The sequence below is a fragment of the Sus scrofa genome, chromosome 12, assembly GCF_000003025.6.
Source record: "Sus scrofa isolate TJ Tabasco breed Duroc chromosome 12, Sscrofa11.1, whole genome shotgun sequence".
NCBI classification, from domain to species: domain Eukaryota; kingdom Metazoa; phylum Chordata; class Mammalia; order Artiodactyla; family Suidae; genus Sus; species Sus scrofa.
The window spans coordinates 51,547,772-51,568,335 of record NC_010454.4 but is presented as its reverse complement, the minus strand read 5'-3'; the positions used below and the strand labels follow the sequence as shown (position 1 = coordinate 51,568,335).

The window sequence follows — 20,564 nt, the reverse complement described above, 5'->3', positions numbered from 1 at the left end:
AACTGGCAGCCAGAAATGGAATCTTCCCACACACAAAGCTTTGAGACAAATAAAATTTACCTTATTACATTGTCTGATGTGAGCAGCACTATGTGGGGATCCATCATTTCACTCGGATACCAGGCAGCATGCTTTAGAGTCAGGGAGGTAGAACTGGTGAAAAATCTCTCAGCAATTGGAGTGGTACTAAAATAAAGACAACAATTCCCAAAACTTGGATGAGAAAACTTCTAAAGGACAATCTATCAACACCCTTTGGTCTTTTTTCCTTCAAACTTCCTTTTTTTTTTTTTTTTTTTTTTTTTTTTGGCTTTTTGCCACTTCTTGGGCCGCTCCCACGGCATATGGAGGTTCCCAGGCTAGGGGTCCAATCGGAGCTGTAGCCACCAGCCTACGCCACAGCCACAGCCACTCAGGGATCCGAGCTGCATCTGCAACCTACACACACCATAGCTCATAGCAATGCCAGATCCCTAACCCACTGAGCAAGGCCAGGGATCGAACCCGCAAGCTCATGGTTCCTAGTCGGATTCGTTAACCACTGAGCCACAAGGGGAACTCCCAAACTTCCTTTTCTTAAATCTTGCTAAGAAACTATTCAAAGCATTTATCAATCAATATCAAAGAATCAAAATTAAAATATTTTCTAAATTGTATTTTATACTGTACATGTGATTTTGGATAAAGTATCTTATTTGATCCTTTTAGTAACCTTGTTAAGGAAACTACTAGGGCAGCTATTATCATTCCTATTGTGGAAATGAGGAAACAGATTTAGAAAGGAAACATTTTAAAGAGGTCCATCGTACAAGTTGTGGAGCTAAAGGTAGGTTTCTACCTTATATTCTTTTCAGGAGATCTTTCAGACTCTCATTCTTCAGGATTTGATGAAAGAAAAAATGCAAAAATGAAACTTAGCAATACTATGAGCAAAGTCTGGCTCAAAGATAATAATTGCTTTTAAAATGTCTTACTTCAAACTATTTGGAAAAAACAGCCTAAATTCCAATGAGACAGCAATGTGATAATCTAGGCAAAATAAAAGTACAATCCCACATGTACTATAAACACTATTATCACAAGACGCCAAAGTGCAGACCTTCTGGAGTACTCTGCTGTTTTAACAGCAGCAGAGTTAAACGCGCCTTAAGAACCACTGGTCTTAAGCAATTTTCTGCATGTATTACAAATTATAAACACTAAACGGAAAAACAACTTACCTACAATTCACTGTTGATTTTCCACCTTCAAATTCAGAATTCTTCCCCCATCTTTTGGGTAATTCTAATATCATAAGTCCTTTTATTCCTATAAGCGCTACATGCTGTTGTGTTGGACTTAACAAGACTTGATAGATTTCAAACAGAGGTGGATTTATGCAAAGCAATCTCTGGAAATTAAAGCAAAGTGGTTAAAATCGTTAATGTAAAAATATATGGCAGTTACCTCAAAGCACAATACTGCTTTAGTTTTTTATAACTGTAGGATAAGGAAGCATTCTGGATAAGTATTAACGCCTCAACTATTAACTGAAGAAATGTTCCTTAACTGTTTAGATTGGAATGTTATATAAACTGCATCAGATTTCCATACTTTGATAAATAAATACTACACATAATTTCCTTTTTTCTGATTAAACTCTAGACTACCACTTCAGTCTCAATTCTCCACCATTCCCCGCTTGCATCTTATACTCCAATCAGATTAACAATTAACTTGTATTTCTGGGAAATCATCATGCTTTGTTATGATCTGTCTTTGCACCACTATTTTTCCTGCAATGTCTTCATTTTCCTTTCTCAGCTGGCTAACACATTCTTGGAGACTCAGCTTCTATGCACTTCCCTCCCAAGAAAATATCTGATCTGCCAGGAATTAATGCATCTTTTCAGTACTCCTACAGCACACGCTGGACTATTCTATTATAGTTCTTATCACCTTGCATTCTAAATATTATTTTATTTGCTCATCCCACACAACTATGAATTACTTGAGCTCTATGTCTTTCCGCTCAGTATCCTTGGCAAAGTATACGGCAACACTGCTGAATGACTCTCGATATATGTTAAGTGAACAGAAAAATGAAGAACTCAGAAGTGATAATTACATTATAAACAGTACAGTAAGAGAATGGCTTCAAGAGCTTCTCCAGCAAGTAGCATGCTGCTTTACCAAAGCAGATTTAATGTGGAACAGTGGTATTTTCTTTTTTTTTTCCTTTTTGGCCACCCCACAGCATTTGGAGGTCCCTGGGCCAGGGGTCAGATCACTGCTGTAGTTGTGACCTAAGCCACTGTGCCAGGCCAGGGGACTCGAATCTGCCTCCCAGCACACCCAAAACAACTCGGATCCTATTGCAACATGGCGGGAACTCCAGAATGGTGATATTTTCGGGGGTTCTGTTAAGCTGTTTGTCTTGGTATCATATGTCCTCAAAAAAAAAAAAAGCGCTCTTTTCTCATAAACATCTCAAAATTTCCATTTTCTTTTCACATTCAGGAATAAATCATGGTTACCAATGTATTGCTTATCCTTAAGTATAGTGAGTTACCCTAAGCCCAAATACTTTTAGACAAAAAAAGTTGAATATAATGTGATTTCAATTCATACTGATGTCTGAGGAGTTCCCACTGTGGCTCAGAGGAAATGAATCTGACTAGCATCCACGGGGATGCTGGTTTAATCCTTGGCCTCTTACAGTGGGTTATGGATCCAGTATTGCTGTGGCTATGGTGTAGCCCAGCAGCTGCAGCTGATTAGACTCCTAGCCTGGGAATCTTCATGTGCAGTGGGCTCGGCCCTAAAAAAAAAAAAAAAAAAGACAAAAAATACTGATGTCTGTAAGTCTGGGGTTTTTTTTGGGGGGGGGGGCGGTTAGCTGCTCTTTGCTGATTCTAATCAAATAGGTTCCCCCCCCACCCTCATCAGTGGTTAGTTCCTCTTCCCTATCTTTTCAATCTTCTTTCTACTTGAGTCTCACAATCTACCTCAAAACAAAGAACACCTTTCCTCAGCTAAACAAATCTAACCACCATAGGTCACTTGTGATAATCATAGTATTTGGTGGTTTTTGAGGTCTTTTTTTTTTTTTCAGCCACACCTGCGGCATATGGAAGTTCCTGGGCCAGGGATCAAACCTGTGTTGCAACAGAGACAATGCCGGATCATTAACCCACTGCATCACACCAGGAACTCCTGATTTGGTTTGATTTTAAAAGTCATCACCCATGTTTTTGTTTCATTTACAGCTGCAACTCATGTTAAGTTGCTTTCTTGCCTATCTCTGAGTTTCTGAGATTCTAGAGGACTGAAAGTTATTCAGATAGTCATCAATATGTACTGAGAGCTTGTATGTTCCAGGTACACTGAAGTACTGGGGACACAAAAATAAGTAAGGCAGACATTGTCCTTGCCTTCGTGCTTACAATCTAGAAAAGAATTCATACAATGAACAAGTATATATAATTTAATCATGACAGTGCTAAATTCTGCACAGCAATATAAGGTGCTATTTTGTGTGTGTGTGTGTGTGTGTTTTAAGTGTGTACATTTTATCTATCTATCTATTTTTGGCCACAGCATGCAGCAGTTTGAGGTGGGATGTCAGTTCCCAGACCAGGGACTGACCACGTGGTGAAAGTGCCAAATCCTACCCACCAGACCACCAGAGAACTCCCAAGGGTGCTATTTTGATACTGTGTGCTGAGCATCTAACAATTACACTTATAAACTGAAATTTTAGGGCGTTCCTGTTGTGGCTCAGCAGAAACCAATATGACTAGTATCCATGAGGACTCAAGTTTGATCCCTGGCCTTGCTCAGCGGGCTAAGGATCCGGTGTTGCCGTGAACTGTGGTGTAGGTCAACAGACACGGCTCAGATTTGGCACGGCTGTGGCATAGGCCAGCAGCTACAGCTCCGATTGGACCCCTAACCTGGGAACTTCCATATGACTCAGGTGTGGCCCTAAAAAAACAATAAATAAATAAATAAAAATAAACTGAAATTTTAGAATAAGTAGATTGTAGGCTTGTGATCTATTTTCAAAACTGCAGAAACACTGTTAGCACCTTATTCAAATCATTTCTCATCATAAGAATCAAACAACAGCACACAATAGATGCCATGTGTTAAAATGGATGCCAGGTTTTTCTTGTTTTTTTTTTTTTTTTCTTTTTACTGCTGCACCTGCGGCATATCGAAGTTCCTGGGCCAGGGGTCAATCAGAGCTGCAGCTGCAGCCTGTGCCATAGCCTTGGCAACACCAGAGCGGAGCCCCATCTGCAACTGAGGCCAAAACTTGCGGCAATGCTGAATCCTTAACCCACTGAGCAAGGCCAGGGATCGAACCTGCATCCTTACAGAGACAACCAGGGGTCCTTAACCTGCTGAGCCACCACAGGAACTCCTGTTTATTTTTTCAACTGTTAAAAGACAAGAATCAGTTTATTATAAATAAACACTCCCATAAAGCAATGTTTGATGATCACAAGAGCCCTGGGAGATTTTCTGATCACAGCTACTTTCACATGCTGTTGGCTTCTCAAAAACAAGCAAAAAATCCTCTTCATCTCTAGGGTTGGCCTAATTTCTTGAAAGAATTAAGAGGGTTTTCCTCCTCCACCTCAGGCGCCAAACTTGATGCTCACAACAACCCCAAGAGAAAGACAGGACGTCCCTGCCCTATTAGGAGTGTGACGTCAGGAAATAGGTTCTCAGGAGCCACTAAAAATAGCACGTGCACCCACTTAACCCTGCTTTGTTTTTCTTCAGACATCCTGCATCTACATTTTATTGTTAATCCACCGTCCTTCCCTTCCTCCCAGACCTCTTGAGCGCATAAGTTCTTGTAAGTGTCCCGCACATTGTCAATGAATACTTGTCAAAGGAGTGAAATACGGGACGAGAGTCTCCAAAAGATTCTGTGGCCACACTGAGGCGAATGAAAATAAAAGACTTTCCCACTCGTTGCTGGACGCCCCCCAAAAGGACGTCTGTAGCACCCCTCCCAGCAGATAAAAAACAGCCAGGATAGGAAAAGAACGAAAAAGCTAGTTCGGAGCCCAGCTGAGGTTCTTTTCCAAGATCAGCCTGGTCGTACCTGGTACTGAGAAAGGGAGGGCTCCTCGCCCGCGCCGCTGAGGCTCCGAAGGCGAACGACTAAGAAACAGCTGCCTTCTCCGTCCCACAGGAAGAGCTCTCCGCCGAGGCCTAAGACCAGGTTTCTTGTCAGCAATGGCGGCGACGAGGACAATGATGAAGAAGCCGGCTTCTCCACTTCGGCTGGGCTCTGGTTTTTCAGTCCCTCCCGGAGCCGCAAGAACACGGCGTGATTAGGAAGCCAGGTCTGCCACACCTCGCCGTCGCCCGTAGCTCCTTCGACCGCCGCCATCTCAGCCCAACAGCTCGCCTCTGCTCAGTTGGTCAGGCCGCCGCTGAGAGCAGCCAATCCGCGCCTAGCTGCCTACCGCTTCAGCCAATCATCGAGCAGGCATCCCGGAAGCTGGAAACAGAGCTAGGGGGTGGGGCGAAGGCGAGGCCAGCCCATCAGGCGGCAGCATTGGCCAAAGGAAAGCCAATCGCCAGTTCAGCATTTCTTCTGAAGCCAAAGGAGGCGGGATGAGGTCAACTGAACCTTGCGGGCATAAAGCAAGCTTTGGGGGTGTGGCAGTCTAGAGCCGGGGGTGGAGCCTGAGACATGTGTATCTTATTGCTTATTGGACACCCCCACCAGGATAAACCTAGACATCCAAAACCTCCCCTCAAGGCTTACCTCTCCTAAAGTAGTCCAGATTGGGTAGCCCTCACAAATGTCACTACTTCCGTCACCCATCTTGGGTTTGCCTAAATCTGTAAAGGAATGGGGCTGGCCCGAAGGACAATGCCTCCCAGAATTCCCCGCGACCTGGTGCGGCGGGCACCCGGAAACTGCAACTCCCAGGATTCTGCGCGCTCTCCGCGGCTGGGCTTTCTGGCGGCGACTCCCGGGAAAAGCAAATGGCAGAGGCGTCAGGGTCTCGGCACCGCTCTCTGTATAAACTGGTGGGCTCGCCGCCTTGGAAGGCGGCTTTTAGGCAGGTGAGTGTGGGATATGGGAAGCCTTGGCCGAGCCGTTGTCACCTCCTTAGTCCGTCCCGGGAACCGGTCTCCTCCGTGACTTCTCTCAGCAGATGAGGCAGGTGTCTTGGGGGGTGGACCTGGCACTTGGGCCTCCTACCTGTAGTCCAGTCACTTCCTAGAGTTTCTGGACCCCTCGGTGTGGGATTAGCCTGGACTGGTCTAGTCCCAAGAAGCCTTCCTTTTGGATTCGGGTTTGTTTTCAGTGTGAGCTGTGGTCCACCTCTACACCTCTTCAGTGACACCACCGCTGTTGTCGGGTGGGAGGACACCAGAGAGGCACCTTGTATACTCACCGCATGCGAGACCTTATGTCTATGCCAGAGAGGAAGAGAATAATTAGATATTATTTCCAATTCCGGAAATTATTTCTCTATTTCAAACTTTTTGAGCCTCCATGACTAAGGCTTTGTAGAGCTGTAGCCTGCAGTCAGTCCTGACCTATTCTGAACTCAGCCTGGTTCTTGTAAGTACTATGGCCTGTCTTTCCAGAATCTCTGAAATAATGGATATGTTCCAGAGAAATAATCTGATGCTAGAATTGCCTGGTTTTGTTTGTTTGTTTGTTTGTCTTTTTGCCTTTTCTAGGGCCGCTCCCGTGGCATTTGGAGGTTCCCAGGCTAGGGGTCTAATCGCAGCTGTAGCCACCAGCCTACACCAGAGCCACAGCAACGCAGGATCCGAGCCGTGTCTGTGACCTACACCACAGCTCACGGCAACACCGGATCCTTAACCCACTGAGCAAGGCCAGGGATCAAACCTGCAACCTCATGGTTCCTAGTCGGATTCATTAACCACTGCGCCAGGATGGGAACTCCTAGAAATGACTGTTGACAGCAGCATTTCTCACCCTTGGCTCTTGACGTTTTGAAGAAATTGGCGCTTTGTTATGGGAGGCTGTTTCAGGATTGTAGAATGATTAGCAGCCTTCCTGGCCTCTTCCTACTAGATATCAATAGCCCTACAACTAGCCCTGTGACAACCAAAAATGGCTCCAGGTGTTGCCGTATGTCCCCTAGGAGACAAGATTGCTCAAAGGTGAAAAACGGAGGCGACCACCAGAGCCATATCTAGAGGAGCAGGAATTTGGAAGCAGCCTAACTTTTCTAATGGCACAGTGGATACTGAGCTGTTATCACCCAGCCAGTAAGGAAGCTGGAACTGAAGATAGACTATGAAATATGTTGGTCTAGAAATACATTACCAAGCATTGTAATTTCACCCACTATATGTGGATCTGGAGGACGGTACCAAAATAACAGTAGTCAGAATTATAGTTGAAATTTTGTGTCTAGAAATTTCCTTTAATGTTTTAATAACTTATCTAAGAGGTTGTTTTTTAATGGAATTGCCCCCCCCATCCCTTCTTTATTCTTCTCCAAGGGATGCCTGGAGAGAATGAGAAACAGCCGGGACAGGCTCCTGAACAGATATCGCCAGACTGGAAGCAGTATGTCAGGGGGAGCTCGAAATAGCCTTCTGGTGCAGGAGGTGATGGAAGAAGAGTGGAATGCTTTGCAGTCGGCGAAGAGCTGGCCAGGAGCCTTGGCACAGGTCAGGCTGGGTTATGTGTTCTTAGGGAAGGTGTTCTAGCACCAGGATTGCCTAGTCTCCTCTCTCTGCCTATGTCCCCAAGTCCTCTAAACCCCATCCACCTTCTGGCCCCCAATCAAGTTTCTAATGGCCTTTGACCCAGGCTCTTCTACCTTTAATGTTAGACTCTTCTAGATTAATTAATGGCTCATAAACACCAGACTGTCAATCTGCTGCGTTGTTGCATCATAATCACTCATGAAACTAAAAGGAAGGAAGTTTTACTCTTTAGCTCCACCCCTGGAAATTTTGATTCAGTAGGTGGGGGTAGGAATCTCTTTGTAAAGGATCTCCAGGAACTTTCTGATTCTAATCTCAGCCACAGCTGGGAGCTAGGTGTAGAGAGGAAGCGTTTACCATGTGTCAGGAAGACTATTGGATTGGAAGTCAGCAGTTCTGGAATTTTGATTCTTGTTTTGTTATTGACTCTTTTTTTTTTTGGACTAAAAAGTGGCATATGGAAATTCCCAGGATAAGGGTCTAATCGGAACTGCAGCCGCCAGCCTGCACCACAGCTATAGCAATGCCAGACCTGAGCCACGTCTGCGACCTACGCCACAATTCATGGCTCATCACCAGATCCTTAACCCACTGAGCGAGGCCGGGGATTGAACCCACATCCTCATGGATACTAGTCGTGTTCGTTTCTGCTTCACCATGATGGGAACTCCTCACTATTGACGCTAACTCTGCCTCTTTAAGCTTTAGTTTTCAAGTTTGTAAGATGAAGAAGATAGTGTTGTCATTATTGTAGGACAACATAAAAAGCATGTGGGAAACTGCTTTGAAAACATCAAGGGCTGCTATGAAAATGCATTATTTTGTGCTTTCTATGTGCCCCTCATCATGCAAAATGTTTGAGTTAACATAATCTCAATTAATGATCACAATAGCCCTCTCCAGTGGGTTTTATTTTCACTTACAGAGGCCCAAAAGGAGGTGGATAGAGGTTAGTGACTTTCTGGTGGTCACGTAGCTTTGGTGGAACCATATACTTAGCTGCTGCCCTACACTGTCTCCCCCACATTTAGTGCCATTATTTTGTCACTTAGTGGTTTGCTCATTTGTTGATGCCCTCTCAGCATGGGCACATTACCACTTTGCCAGCACATTCTACAGAAGGACTGGACTGATTTCCTCAGTTAAATCTGGGTTCTTCGAGCAGGCCTCCATGTGTGAACCATTGTGGGTCTTGTCAGCTGAATATAACTGCACACCTCTGATGACCCCGCATTCTCTTGCAGTTGGAGGAGCCCATGGATCTGGCTGTGTTGGAGGAAATCCAACAGGAGCTGATTGATCAAGGTGACCTTTGGGAATAGTCCTTCCTGCCTATATGTCTAGCTGCTCTAATGCGGACCTTCTTTCTAAACAGAATGTTTTAAGATTTTTATCTTCAGTTGAGTGTCTAGAAGTCTGTGTTTTTACTCTAAAGTCTTGGCTGTCTGTCTTCCCATTACTAAGAGTCTTCAGTGTTGCCAGGCTTTGAGCTCCTTTCACACTGTTGTTCTCTCCTTATGACGACCCTACTGGGTAGTGTGAGACAGAGGGGAGTCGTCTCTTAGACAGGTTGCACAGCTGGTGGTGGAGTTGTGGAGCAAAATCAATTCTGTGAATCCAGTTCCTGTGTTTATTCTATGGACAGTACCTCTCTGTTAGTAGATTTTTGGTAATCCTGTCACCTTACAGGGTCTGGCATGGTGAGATCTCCTGCACTGCCTGGTTCAAGTACCTTCTCTCGTCTGTTCTCTACTGATGCCCCAGGGTCTTGTGAGCGTCCCCTTCCCGCAGCATCACAGCACCATAAGACTCATAATTTAGTGCCTTGTGTAACCAAGTCATTTGTTGCACATAGCCCTAGCTTAATTAGGCTTAGTTTTCTTCATCTGTTAAACAGAGCTGATAGACCTGCCCTATAAGTTTGTAGGCTAAGCTGATATGTATAAGAGATTAGAGCAGTGCCTGCCATATAGAGCTTTCTCTTTCTCTCTCTCTCTCTCTTTTTTTTTTTTTTTGTCTTTTTAGTGCCGCATCCATGGCATATGGAAGTTAACAGGGTAGGGGTGCCTGCTGGCCTATGCCGCAGCCACAGCACAGGTCCAAGCCACGTCTGCGACCTATACCACAGCTCATGGCAAAGCCAGATCCTTAACCCACGGAGTGAGGCCAGGGATCGAACCTGAGTCCTCATGGATACGAGTTACCACTGAGCCACGAGGGAACTCCTATAGAGCTTCCAATAAACAAGAGCTATTATCATGAGGATGCCAGAGCATGAACTCTTGGGCTAGACTGCTAAGATTCACTTCTCCACTTTACCGTTTTAACTTGTGTGCTGCTGGACAAAGTACTTAACCTCCCTGTGCCTGTTTCTTCTTTTTTTTTTTGTCTTTTCTAGGGCTGCTCCCGCAGCGTATGGAGATTCCCAGGCTAGGGGTCCAATCAGAGCTGTAGTCGCCGGTCTACACCACAGTCACAGCAATGCAGGATCCAAGCCGTGGCTGTGGCCTACACCACAGCTCAAGGCAATGCCGAATCGTTAACCCACTGAGCAAGGCCAGGGATCGAACCTGCAACCTCATGGTTCCTAGTCAGATTCGTTAACCACTGCGCCACGACGAGAACTCCAGTTTCTTCATCTTTAAAATAAGGATAATAGTAAGGAAGAAGTTAATATATGGAAAGGACTCAAAATAGCATTTCACACATATTAAGTGCTATGTAAGTGTGTGCTGTTGTTGTGATTGGTGCATTGATTCCACTTAAACTGAAGAATCCCTGATTTTAATTTTTTTTTTTTTTTTTTGATTGATGTTCTCTTCACCCTCACCTGCAAAACCTTAGTGGTGAAACATGGGACTCGCTAAATATTTCTCTTAGGGTATAAAAATCTGAAGTGATGAAAATTTGTTATGTTCTGCCATACTCAGTCATAGGGAACCCTCTAGAATGGGGGTTCCGTGAGGGAGAGTAAGTGTTTGGGCTGCTGCAGCTACTCACTTCTGCCCATGTAGTGTGAGAACAGCCATAGACCACATGCAAACCAAATGAACATGGCTGTTCCATTACAGCTTGGTTTAAAAAAATGAAAGGTGTAAAAAAAAATTTTTTTTTTAAATTAAAAATTAAAAAAATGGAAGGTGACCTGGGTATGGCCTGTAGCCTGTGCTTTGCTGACCCTGGCTCTGACGTGTAGACAGTGAACTCGTCAAGAGCCAGAACCGGCCTTTTTCATCTTTGTACCCACGCCTCCCAAGTACGAGGTTTGTCCTGTGTTGGTTGAATGAAGGAACACACACATTCTGAGCAGCACAGACTCCGAATGTGAACACTAAGGAACAGATCACCTTGGATTCAGCAGGGTGGGCCTGGCATCAGGAGTAACCGTGTCAGTGTCAGCTGTCTCCAGCTGCCACTGGCACCCTGACACCCTCCATCTCTGCTCCTGTAGCCCCCGGAGCTGTGGGGGAAAGTCGCCCTTTGTGTCTCAGCCTCTTGCTTCACAAGGAGACAGGCAGGGAGGGATCCAAGAAGATGAAGCCTGACGAGCAGTAAATATCTAATGATTGGTAGCGTGATTCTTCCCGAATTTGCCTCTTGTGTGGGGGAGCCTTTGAAGGTGAGGTTTTACATTCAAGACAGGGTTGCCCAGATGGTGGGCGGCAGAAACACCCCAGCTGAGCTTCGCCTTTTGCAGAACTATCCATCATCAGCGAGTATGAGAAGAGCTTGCAGTTTGATGAAAAGTGTCTCAGCGTCATGCTGGCCGAGTGGGAAGCAAACCCTCTCATCTGTCCTGTGTGTACAAAGTAAGAGTTTTCATAACCTTTTCAGCATTGTTCGTCCCCACCCCCTACTCCAAGGTGAGTGGACCTTCCCTCCAAATATGTTGTCTGGGATGTGTTGGGAGATCCAGGTCTGCTGGCCGTAACGCTCCGGGATCCCAATTCTGCTTCCAGGTACAACCTGAGAATAGCGAGCGGTGTGGTCCTGTGTCAGTGTGGCCTCTACATCCAGTCTCATGTGAGTGTCCCTCACGCAGATCTTTTTTTTTTTTTTCTTTTTTTTTTTTGTCTTTTTGCCTTTTCTAGGGCTGCTCCCACGGCATATGGAGGTTCCCAGGTAGGGGTATAATCGGAGCTGTAGCCGCCGACCTACACCAGAGCCACAGCAACGTGGGCTCTGAGCCTCGTCTGTGACCTACACCACAGCTCACGGCACCGCTGGATCCTTAACCCACTGAGCAAGGCCAGGGATCGAACCCGCAACCTCATAGTTCTTAGATTCGTTAACCACTGAGCCACGACAGGAACTCCCCTCACGCAGATCTTGGGTCACCTCTTCCCACACAGAACCTCCAGTGCTATGCAGTCTCTCCCTGCTGCACGTTTGGGTCATGCTGGGAGCTTGAGATCGGCCACCGTGAGAATATAGGCAGCACAGAGACGGGCTTCCCGCCCTTCCCCTGAGGCACTTACTCCTGTCCCTAAAGTACTGCTGCTTAAGATCTTTAGAGAGCCCAGCTTAGAACTGGGAACACCTGCATCTGCTCTTCCATAGAGCGTTTCCATTTTTAAAGACACAACTGTATTCAGAATTTGTCAGTGATCTTAAGATACAGGAGATCACTCATCTGAAAGCTTGCCAGTTGGTTGAAGTGGTGAATTAAACAAATGAAACATTTTTCAGTAAGTTTCAAACATACATTTGTTGGCCAGTACTTGTCAGGTTTCTACTGATTGGAGAGCTGAGGTTTTCTTTTTCACGTAAACCAGTCTTGTAATACATAGTCTAGAGTTTCCAGTTTTGTTTTGGTAAAGTGCTTCAAGAAGCTGAATGCACGACTTTAGGATTTTTTCCTCTACGTCTTTTACCTAATTCAACACTTTTTTTGTTGTCATTAGCAACTCATCTTTTTTTTTTTTTTTTTAAATCTTTTTTGCAATTTCTTGGGCCGCTCCTGCGGCATATGGAGGTTCCCAGGCTAGGGGTCAAATCCGAGCTGTAGCCCCTGGCCTACACCATAGTCACAGCAACGTGGGATCTGAGCCACGTCTGCGACCTACACCACAGCTCACGGCAACGCCGGATCCTTAACCCACTGAGCAAGGGCAGGGATCAAACCTGCAACCTCATGGTTCCTAGTTGGATTCGTTAACCACTGTCCACGATGGGAACTCCAGCAACTCATCTTTTTGAGTGTTTCCTAAACATTCCACTTACTGTCATAAAAATAAAACTTTGTTTCATTCTCTTCTTTGATTTACATAGTATGTAATTAAGTCACTTGCTTACAGTAGCAAGTTCAGTTCACACAGGCAGATCTGCGACCAGGCAGCGCTTGGTGAGTGCTAAGGACACACTCACTGGTGGAGGCAGAAACAGAGAAAGTCTAGAAAGCCTCCCAGCTCTGAGTGTTGCTGGTGTGGTGCACGGCGGTCCGTGTGTTACAGAAGGAGTGCAGAGCCCTGGTCCATCTGGAGGGGTGGTTCCATGGTTGCTGTTTAAGGGTCCTCTTAGCAAATCATGAGCCCAAGAGCGTTTTCAAAGGTGCAGGTTGAGCAAGCCACCGTTACCTAGGCTGGTGCAAGGCACTGGGGTTTGCAGCCTACTGACCGCACGGTAGCTAGGATCAGGCGGTAGTGTAACTCTTCAATTTTTTAGTCTCCAGACTTGACAGAACAGAAGCTCCGTGCCTGTTTAGAAGACAGTGTCAACGAGCACAGTGCACATTGTTCCCACACGCCAGAATTCTCCGTCACGGAAGGGACAGAGGAAAAGTCCAGTCTTCTCATGAGCTGTCTGGTAAGCCTCCCACACGACCCAGTGGTAGGAGCAGGTCCGTGGGTGATTTTATTCCTACCCTGGTAGAAAGAATAGCTTACAAACAGGTAAATGGTTCAAAATACAGCTTATTCTCTGAGGAAGTTCCCTGCATAGGAAAGAGAGGGTCACTTCAGTTGAAGGCCCGTCATACCCTGAAGGGAGAAGGGACAGAGGCAGTTCAGTCAGGAAGTAGGAGCCTGGTGGCACTGCCATCTCTTGTCTGAGGGCAATGGCCTTCTTGTCCTTGGCACATAGATAGGTGCCCAGTATATCTGTAGAAATGAACTGAGGCAGGAGAGTCGAGCCTTCTCGGTGAGCCGTCCTCAGGCGAGGTGGAGCAGAGCTGGAGCGGGGATGTTCTGACCAGGTGCTGGCGGGAATGAGCAGAGGAAGCAGAGGAGGCTTAGCTGCCGAGTGTCCAGCCAGTCACAGCACAGGCGTCATGGGCCCCAGTTGTCTGCTCCCCTGCAGTTCAGAGCAGCCTCGAACCCACATGCAGGTTGAGGCTGGGAAGGCGAGGGCTGTGGGCAGCGCCAGCGGTTGTAGGATAGCATGGTTGGCAATGCTGGCTCCAGAGTTACAGTAAAGATGAGGGGAAGGCCTGTACCATAGGCCACCCCAGAGATCTCCATTTTGGAAGGTCCATCATTTGGAATGCTCTGGAGCTCCATGTCTCTAACCTCTTAAGCGGGGAGCAAGGACCATTGGGCTCAAGACCCAGCAAGCAGGGTCCAGCTATGGCGTGACTCAGCAGGGATGTGGAGCATAAGGCAGAGAAAGAAGATGGTACCGTTGAGCCACCAAGATGTGCCAGACCAACTCTAGGACCTAGAGGACCTAGGTGGAGATAGGATTCCGTGACGGGGCCTCCACTTGCTGGAGTGAGCAGGCTTAGGCTGTACCTGCCATGACACGTGCCTGCAAACCTCCCCTCCCTGCTGGGCTCTATCACTGCCAGCTGTCAAAGAATCTCTGGAGTTCCCATCATGGCTCAGTGGTCAACAAATCCAACTAGGAATCATGAGGTTGTGGGTTCGATCCCTGGCCTTGCTCTGTGGGTTAAGGATCTGGCATTGCTGTGAGCCATGGTGTAGGTCTCAGATGCAGCTCAGATCCCGAGAGTTGCTGTGGCTGTGGTGTAGGCTGGCAACTACAGCTCTGATTGGAACCTCCATATGCCATGTGTGCAGTCCTAAAAAAGGCAAAAAAAAAAAAAAAAAAAAGCATCTCTCTGGTCCCTAGTTTTCTGAGGGTGAGGATTTTGACCAGTCCATCCCCGGGTTGGTGTTGGTGTTAGAAGGCAGTTGTTCTGAGGCTGCAGGACACAGTGCCAGCAAAGTCGAGACCAGGCTCCCCAGGGCCGCCTCCTCTTCCACGCCACTGAACTGCTGCATAGTTGTAAGTGAACCCAGCATCCTCTCATATGTAGGAATTCTAAGTGCAGCATAAATGTCATTGCTGGTTATGACTTTAACTGTATATTGAGATTATTTTTTGTGAAATACAACTTAAATTCTTTTCTATTTAAATCCAGGCTTGTGATACTTGGGCCGTGATCCTCTAGAGCCAGCAGTCTACTGGGTTGGAAAGTTCCATCTTGAGAAGGGGCCTTATAAATACAAACCTTTTATTATTTATCCTTTATTTTGTATTAAAGCTTTTCAAGTGTCTCTGCTCTTTCCATTTTATAAAGCAGGTTGAAGGGGAAGGAAGAGAAACCGAAACCACCTTGGAGATTTTATTGTCCATCATCATGTTATACAAAAATCTAGAAATAACAGGTTTGTAGAGAATAAATGAATGGCAAATATGAGGCAACAGAAATAAGTTAAAATTGAATTATTTTCCATGATAGTGGGATGAATACCATTTCAAAGCACGTGGGTCTGGCCTCAGAGTAGGTTTTTGTTTGCCGGCCAAAGCCTGCCACAAAGTCAAGGTGTCTAGTGCCTTGTCTGCCTACTGGCTTTTGACGAAACCTTTGAGGTCCTCGAGAAAAGTAATGTACTCCTGGTGCTCCAGGGCTGTGCTGAGCTCCACCAACTCGTCGGCAAAAGTGTTGTCCACCCCTCGGTCCGCAAGGAAATCCATTAGGTGGTCATATAAGCCCTGAAAGGAGAAAGAGCTCTTCCTTACCTGAGACACTCAGATCCTTCCCTGTCTCTCCTGACTGGGACTCCCTGCAAGGCCCAGGAGCACCCCGCCCTATCCAGCACTCACCCAGTCCAGCGAGTCTGTGTTGAGTGTGTAATTTGTGTCCTTCCAGTCAGAATCGTCTGTGGACTGAAAACTCACTTCCTTGATAGAGAAAATGTCACTCTGCGCCTCGTCCTCTTGTCCAATCTGGGAAGAGACAGTATTTGGGGAAGCTGAAAAGTTTACCAGGACAAGCCAGACTCATGCAAAGAAAAGGGACTGCTGACAGCTTGAAACTGACTTAACCTTGCTCCCTCAGCCCAGCCGGTCTTGCGCTGGTCTAACCTAGAAATGTCAGTGTCAGCTACAAATGGGACCAGGAAGGTCCCCGGAGGCCCCCAGGGATGCCAAGGGGCTCTGGCACTCCACTCTGCCTACCTCATCTTCTGGATAGTGACAATCCAGCACGAGGGCCTTCTTGCTACCATCCTTTGTCACTTCAACCACGAAGTTGGGAGTGGACGTCAGTTCAGGCTGGGGAAATAAGACCAAGTTAGTGAATGCCTTTGTCGGCACGGGTCTAGACCAGAGATCTCAGTTTAGGATATTATTTAGCCGATTTTTAAGTCTTGCGGTACGCTAGAGTGTTCCCAAATAGGCGCGGAGAATCTCTAACACTAAAGCCACATACCAGCTGGTCAGGGAGAGGGGACTGCAGCCGACCTTTCTAGAGTTACAGACTCTCTTTTGGAGGGCAGTGTATCGTATCTTTGGTACAGCATTTTACTTCTATTAGCGCCCTACTTGTTTAAAGAACACGGGAGGTTTGGAATTAGAAAATCTGAACTCTAGCCCCAGCTCTGCCAACTAAATCTTTCTGGGCCCGTTTCTATATCCATACAATGCAAAGCTGGCCTAAAGCTCCAAGATCCTTTGGGGGCTCTTCCTTTCTTACAGCCAGGGACCAAAGGCTGCTTAATCACCTCTAGTTAACTGGTCATCCCAATGGCTGAATAATCACAGCAAGCCTTCCTTTGAAGGTGAGTGCAATGGGGGCAGGCGGGGTCTTCCAGGGAGCGGAACTGCTGGATCATGAGACAGTACCATGCCCACCCAGCCAGAAAATCTGGGGACCCTGTAGCCCTCACACTGGCTGGTTTCTAGGCCAGGTACACCGCTTCCTAAATGTGTGAAGACTGAGCACCATCCAGGTCCAACCAAGGGGGTCGACAATCTAAGGAGAAACCGTGCCAAAGTCTGTGCTGCCTCTGGCTGGTGTGAACTGTCAGCCTGGAGTGTCTCAGGACATTCCTTGCGTGGAAACCCTCCAAATGGTGATCTCGGGTACCAAACGCCTCCTGATCATGAGAAAGGCGAGACAATTTCAGTACCTTTGAAACTACAGAGCCAAAGTCTGCAGCCTACAATTTACTTGGGCCCTGGGAAAGAAAAGGGGCCACAGAGTCCCCGGCTTAAAGCTGGCTAGAAACTAGTGCTTTATAAGAAAAGGCCCAAGGATGACTGTATTTTGCCTTCTCTCCCCTAGCATTAGAGGACGGGAAACAGCAAAAACCAGGGCTCCTTCTCTAAGCCTCCAGAATGGCCTGTCAGAACAAGGTGGCACAAGCTGGTTCCTGTGCTACAAACCTACCTCCTGTTCCTCAACCTTCTGCCCTTCCGACGGCTGCTCCTCCTCCCCATAGGGGGGTGGGATGCTGTTGTTGATGTTGAAGGTGACAGTGATCCTAGAAAAGCCAAAGAAACACAGAATGTACTTTCAACAGAGTAGTTAAGGCGGGTGCCTGCATCCTACCCACAGCTGGATTCAGCAGGTCTGAGGTGGGCCTACTATGTGCTGCCAGACGGCCGTCAAATAGACCCTAGCTCCTAAGACAGTCATGGTTGGGCCCCTTCCATCAGGTCAGCATCCGGGGCTCAGTGCCAACATGTGTCCACAGCCAGCTAACACTGCTGTCCCAGTCTTCCCAGGACACCCTCTGGTGGTGGTGAACAGCTGAGAAGCTGGGGGCAAAGCCTTTAAAAAGCTGTCCTCCATCAGAAAATCTGCCCCTGGGAGGAAGGAAGAAGGCGTCCTGGAGGGTGGTGGCATGAGCTGAGCATGAGGAGCAGCCAGTGAGGGGAGAGCTCCCAGAGAACAGGCTGCAGGACAGGCTCATTCCTCAGGGCAGTTGCGCGAAGTGTTACAATCACAAAGCAGACTGCAAACATCAAGTAGTGACAATTTTAAGTTAAAAGACTCGCCACCTCATGGTACCTCGTTTCAAAGTTTGAATGATAAACAGATTTGGAATGAGCAGTGCTGGGTGGTGTGCCGCAGTGCGCTGTAGTTCTTCTCCGGGCTGTGCTAACCAGCCGCCTTGTCAGTTTGAGGTTTGAGGTTCAGCCATAAAATTTGTCTAATCTGCAACAGTGCTGACTAAGCTGAGCTCCTGGGCACCAAATTGCAGTTACGTTCATTAGAACATTATTTTTACACTGGCCTTAAACTGCCTATGACTTACCCTAGTCAAGTGGTTTAGGCAAAGTTCCAGAATAACACGATGGATTTATGAAGGGGAAACACACTAACTACACCACCAGGTGAAAAAGAACCAGAATCCTACTTCACAGCACAAACAGAAACCTTTGTTCACCCAGAGTGGATCGCGGACTTAGCTTAACCAAGTGGAAGGCTTCCCACCTCTCTAATGATAACCCTTGCCATACCCCATCCTGCCACTTATCTTCTTTTCTCCACTGTAAACACAGTAGGGGCTTTGTTTTCCTAGCCTGTAACTCAGAGATTCTCTCCTACTGTCAGAATTTCTGAATTTGCATGCCTAGATTTAGGAAAGGCGTGGCCTCCCTCACCAGTAAGGGTTTAGTGAATGATGCCTCTACTGGTCCAACAGACTCCCAGCTACTTGGCTTCTTTCTACTTTCTTACTACCTTCTCATTAACCACCACAGCACATCAGTGTGCAGCGGATGAACGGCCTGGAGCTTGTGAAGTTACCAAAACAAGGCCTCTCAGCTCTCAGAAAGTGTCAAAGTACCTGCCTTAACTAAAGGCTGGTTTTTGGTTTTGTTTTTCCTTTCTGGCCACCCCTTGGCATATGGAGTTTCCAGGTCAGGGATCAGATCTGGGCTGCAGTTGTGACCTACACCGCAGCAACCAACTAAAGGCTGTTTGGGGATGACTCAGGGCAGCTCTTGCAGGGTCATGGAGTCCACAGGCCCCAGTACTTACTTTTCTCCAGCAACTTTCCTCACTAATTTGGCTTCTGTCCCATTCACTTCCAGCTCCCAACCTCCAGACATCTTGGGGAGAGACTTATGCTTCTGTATCTTCTTCTCTTCCTTAATCTCATCATTAAGAAATTCAACAAAAGCTTTGTCCCCTGCAATAGAAATCACTTAGTTACAGAAAAAAGAACCAATCAATCTAAAAGAGAAAAATGACCCAGGTTCCTGTAGGCAGAGATCTGGACTTGAGCTATTTCTAATACTTGTACTATTAGTGGCTCTAGGAACTTAGACCAACCCATATCCATTAGGACTCAGTTTCCCCATCTGTAAAAATGCCGTTAAGTTATCAGTAAGAAGTTGAGCTCGATTCTGTAAAAGTGATTCTCAACAATAAACTTCTTACCACTTTTCAAAACAAAGCAAAAGAATTCGTAACTACCCTACTTCTCTTGCTAACTACCATCACCGCTACTTCTACCCGCGACCTTTGGCTTTCACAAAAATCCATTTTCGAGAGACTAAGCTTAAGTATCTCTCCCCTCACGGGCAATCTCGCGTGGGTTTACCCCGCCTTTCGCCGATCAGTGGGAGATTGTTCCCGACCTCGGGCGCGGCTCCGGTCTGTCCACTTGAGATCTAAACTTCCCCGTCCCGGGTCCCCCTGCTCCACCCAGAACCCGGTCCGTTAAGCTCCCGGCCCACGTGCTCGAGTCTCACCTTCGGTGTGCAGCCCGCCGCAGCCGCAGCCGCAGGCGCAGGGCCCCCGAGGCCGTAGGAGGCTGGGCGGCTGCACCGACCCGGCACGCACGCTCAGGAGCCCGAAGGGCCGGGCGCACAGCCGGGACGCGGGCTGCAGCAGCCGCGGGAGCGGCTGGGAGGGCGCGGCGACGCAAAGGCCGGCGACGGCGGTGCCCAGGGCGCGGGGCACGCAGCGTAGCAGTTGCAGCATTTTGGCAGCGGAGGACACGTGTGGATGCGAAAGACGACTCACTCCAAGAAGGACGACTCCTTCTCACCGCGCCCCCTAGTGATAGGACCGCCGCCGGAAGTCCCGCCCCTGCCAGGGAAGCGCTTCCGCGCTGCCTCTTTGCAGACCGAAGACACCGTGGGCGGGATGGCGCCCTCTGCTGGCGGCCTCCGGTGCTGGACTCGCGTAACTAAATTTTCTTTCCGGAGTCGGCTGAGTTCAATTGTCCAGCATCAGTTCTCTCCAGTGGCTGCTGACACACCCTCTAAACTTCCATCTACTCTTCTCAAGCACAGCCAGGTTTTCTATGACTTCGTGGAATGCATTCTTGCCACCCACAACTCCCAAAGACCAGCCTCCGAGGCCATCTCCCTTAGGAAGCCTTCCTGGAGCTTCCTCCTCTTCCTTGAGACACAGGGACTCATGCCTGTGTGACTCGGCCCCTGGGTTTCATTCTTTTCTTGGCAGAAACCTGGCAATACTGGTTTACCTGGAAGCCACCCCTCACTCCCACCAGGCCTGGCGCTCCTAAGGGCAAGGTCCCTGATCAATTCCTGTGACTCCCCAGCTCTCTCCAACTTTACACCTTAATGTTCCAACAGGACATTATTTTTCTGGGGGCAAAAACCTCACAGCTTACATTAGATTTAGATTAAGAAAACTAATCTTCCTACCT

At 47.4% G+C, this 20,564-nt stretch overlaps 3 protein-coding genes across 7 annotated transcripts in view; 1 reads left to right on the top strand and 2 right to left on the bottom strand.

Moving 5' to 3' along the window:
* NUP88 (nucleoporin 88) overlaps window positions 1–5,881 on the bottom strand; it is a 40,641-nt gene extending 34,760 nt beyond the window's left edge. Inside the window, exons 1-3 of one of the 3 annotated variants that reach the window (XR_002337334.1) lie at window positions 5,102–5,444; window positions 1,221–1,390; window positions 61–186 (exon numbers count right to left, since the gene is read on the bottom strand). Coding sequence is in view for 2 of the 3 variants with exons in the window: in XM_021067743.1 (XP_020923402.1) it covers window positions 61–186; window positions 1,221–1,390; window positions 5,102–5,392 (587 nt within the window). In the remaining variant the exon portion in view is untranslated. Of the gene's footprint in view, window positions 1–60; window positions 187–1,220; window positions 1,391–5,101 lie in introns of all 3 variants that reach the window. The other 2 variants (XM_021067743.1, XM_021067744.1) reach the window with 2 other exon arrangements.
* Window positions 5,917–15,206, top strand: RPAIN (RPA interacting protein). 3 transcript variants are annotated; one of them, XM_021067747.1, is made up of 7 exons: window positions 5,918–6,078; window positions 7,501–7,671; window positions 8,955–9,015; window positions 11,408–11,519; window positions 11,670–11,733; window positions 13,375–13,515; window positions 15,071–15,206. In XM_021067747.1, exons 1-7 carry the CDS (start codon window positions 5,998–6,000, stop codon window positions 15,098–15,100), a joined length of 660 nt encoding a protein of 219 aa, XP_020923406.1. In that variant the 5' UTR covers window positions 5,918–5,997; the 3' UTR covers window positions 15,101–15,206. The 3 variants fall into 3 exon arrangements, 1 of the variants encoding a protein (XP_020923406.1); XR_002337336.1 differs by having other exon boundaries at window positions 5,922–6,078; window positions 8,955–11,573; XR_002337335.1 differs by lacking the exons at window positions 13,375–13,515; window positions 15,071–15,206 and having other exon boundaries at window positions 5,917–6,078; window positions 11,408–11,573; window positions 11,670–11,731.
* Window positions 15,260–19,975, bottom strand: C1QBP (complement C1q binding protein). The gene is made up of 6 exons (XM_021067745.1): window positions 19,639–19,975; window positions 18,923–19,073; window positions 17,324–17,417; window positions 16,111–16,206; window positions 15,757–15,879; window positions 15,260–15,645 (listed from the first exon to the last, which is right to left on the bottom strand). The coding sequence occupies exons 1-6, from the start codon at window positions 19,868–19,870 to the stop codon at window positions 15,496–15,498; spliced, it is 846 nt and encodes a 281-aa protein (XP_020923404.1). The 5' UTR covers window positions 19,871–19,975; the 3' UTR covers window positions 15,260–15,495.

What these genes read in the sequence shown, in the direction of transcription:
- C1QBP (XM_021067745.1), bottom strand. Translation starts at nt 19,870, where the DNA reads ATGCTGCAACTGCTACGCTGCGTGCCCCGCGCCCTGGGCACCGCCGTC. An exon ending in CGGCGGGCTGCACACCGAAG is followed by an intron (nt 19,074 to 19,638) that starts GTGAGACTCGAG and finishes TTTCTATTGCAG; the next exon opens with GGGACAAAGCTTTTGTTGAA. An exon ending in ACACAGACTCGCTGGACTGG is followed by an intron (nt 15,646 to 15,756) that starts GTGAGTGCTGGA and finishes TTCTCCTTTCAG; the next exon opens with GGCTTATATGACCACCTAAT.
- RPAIN (XM_021067747.1), top strand. Translation starts at nt 5,998, where the DNA reads ATGGCAGAGGCGTCAGGGTCTCGGCACCGCTCTCTGTATAAACTGGTG. An exon ending in GCCTCTACATCCAGTCTCAT is followed by an intron (nt 11,734 to 13,374) that starts GTGAGTGTCCCT and finishes TCAATTTTTTAG; the next exon opens with TCTCCAGACTTGACAGAACA. An exon ending in GTCTTCTCATGAGCTGTCTG is followed by an intron (nt 13,516 to 15,070) that starts GTAAGCCTCCCA and finishes ATTTAAATCCAG; the next exon opens with GCTTGTGATACTTGGGCCGT.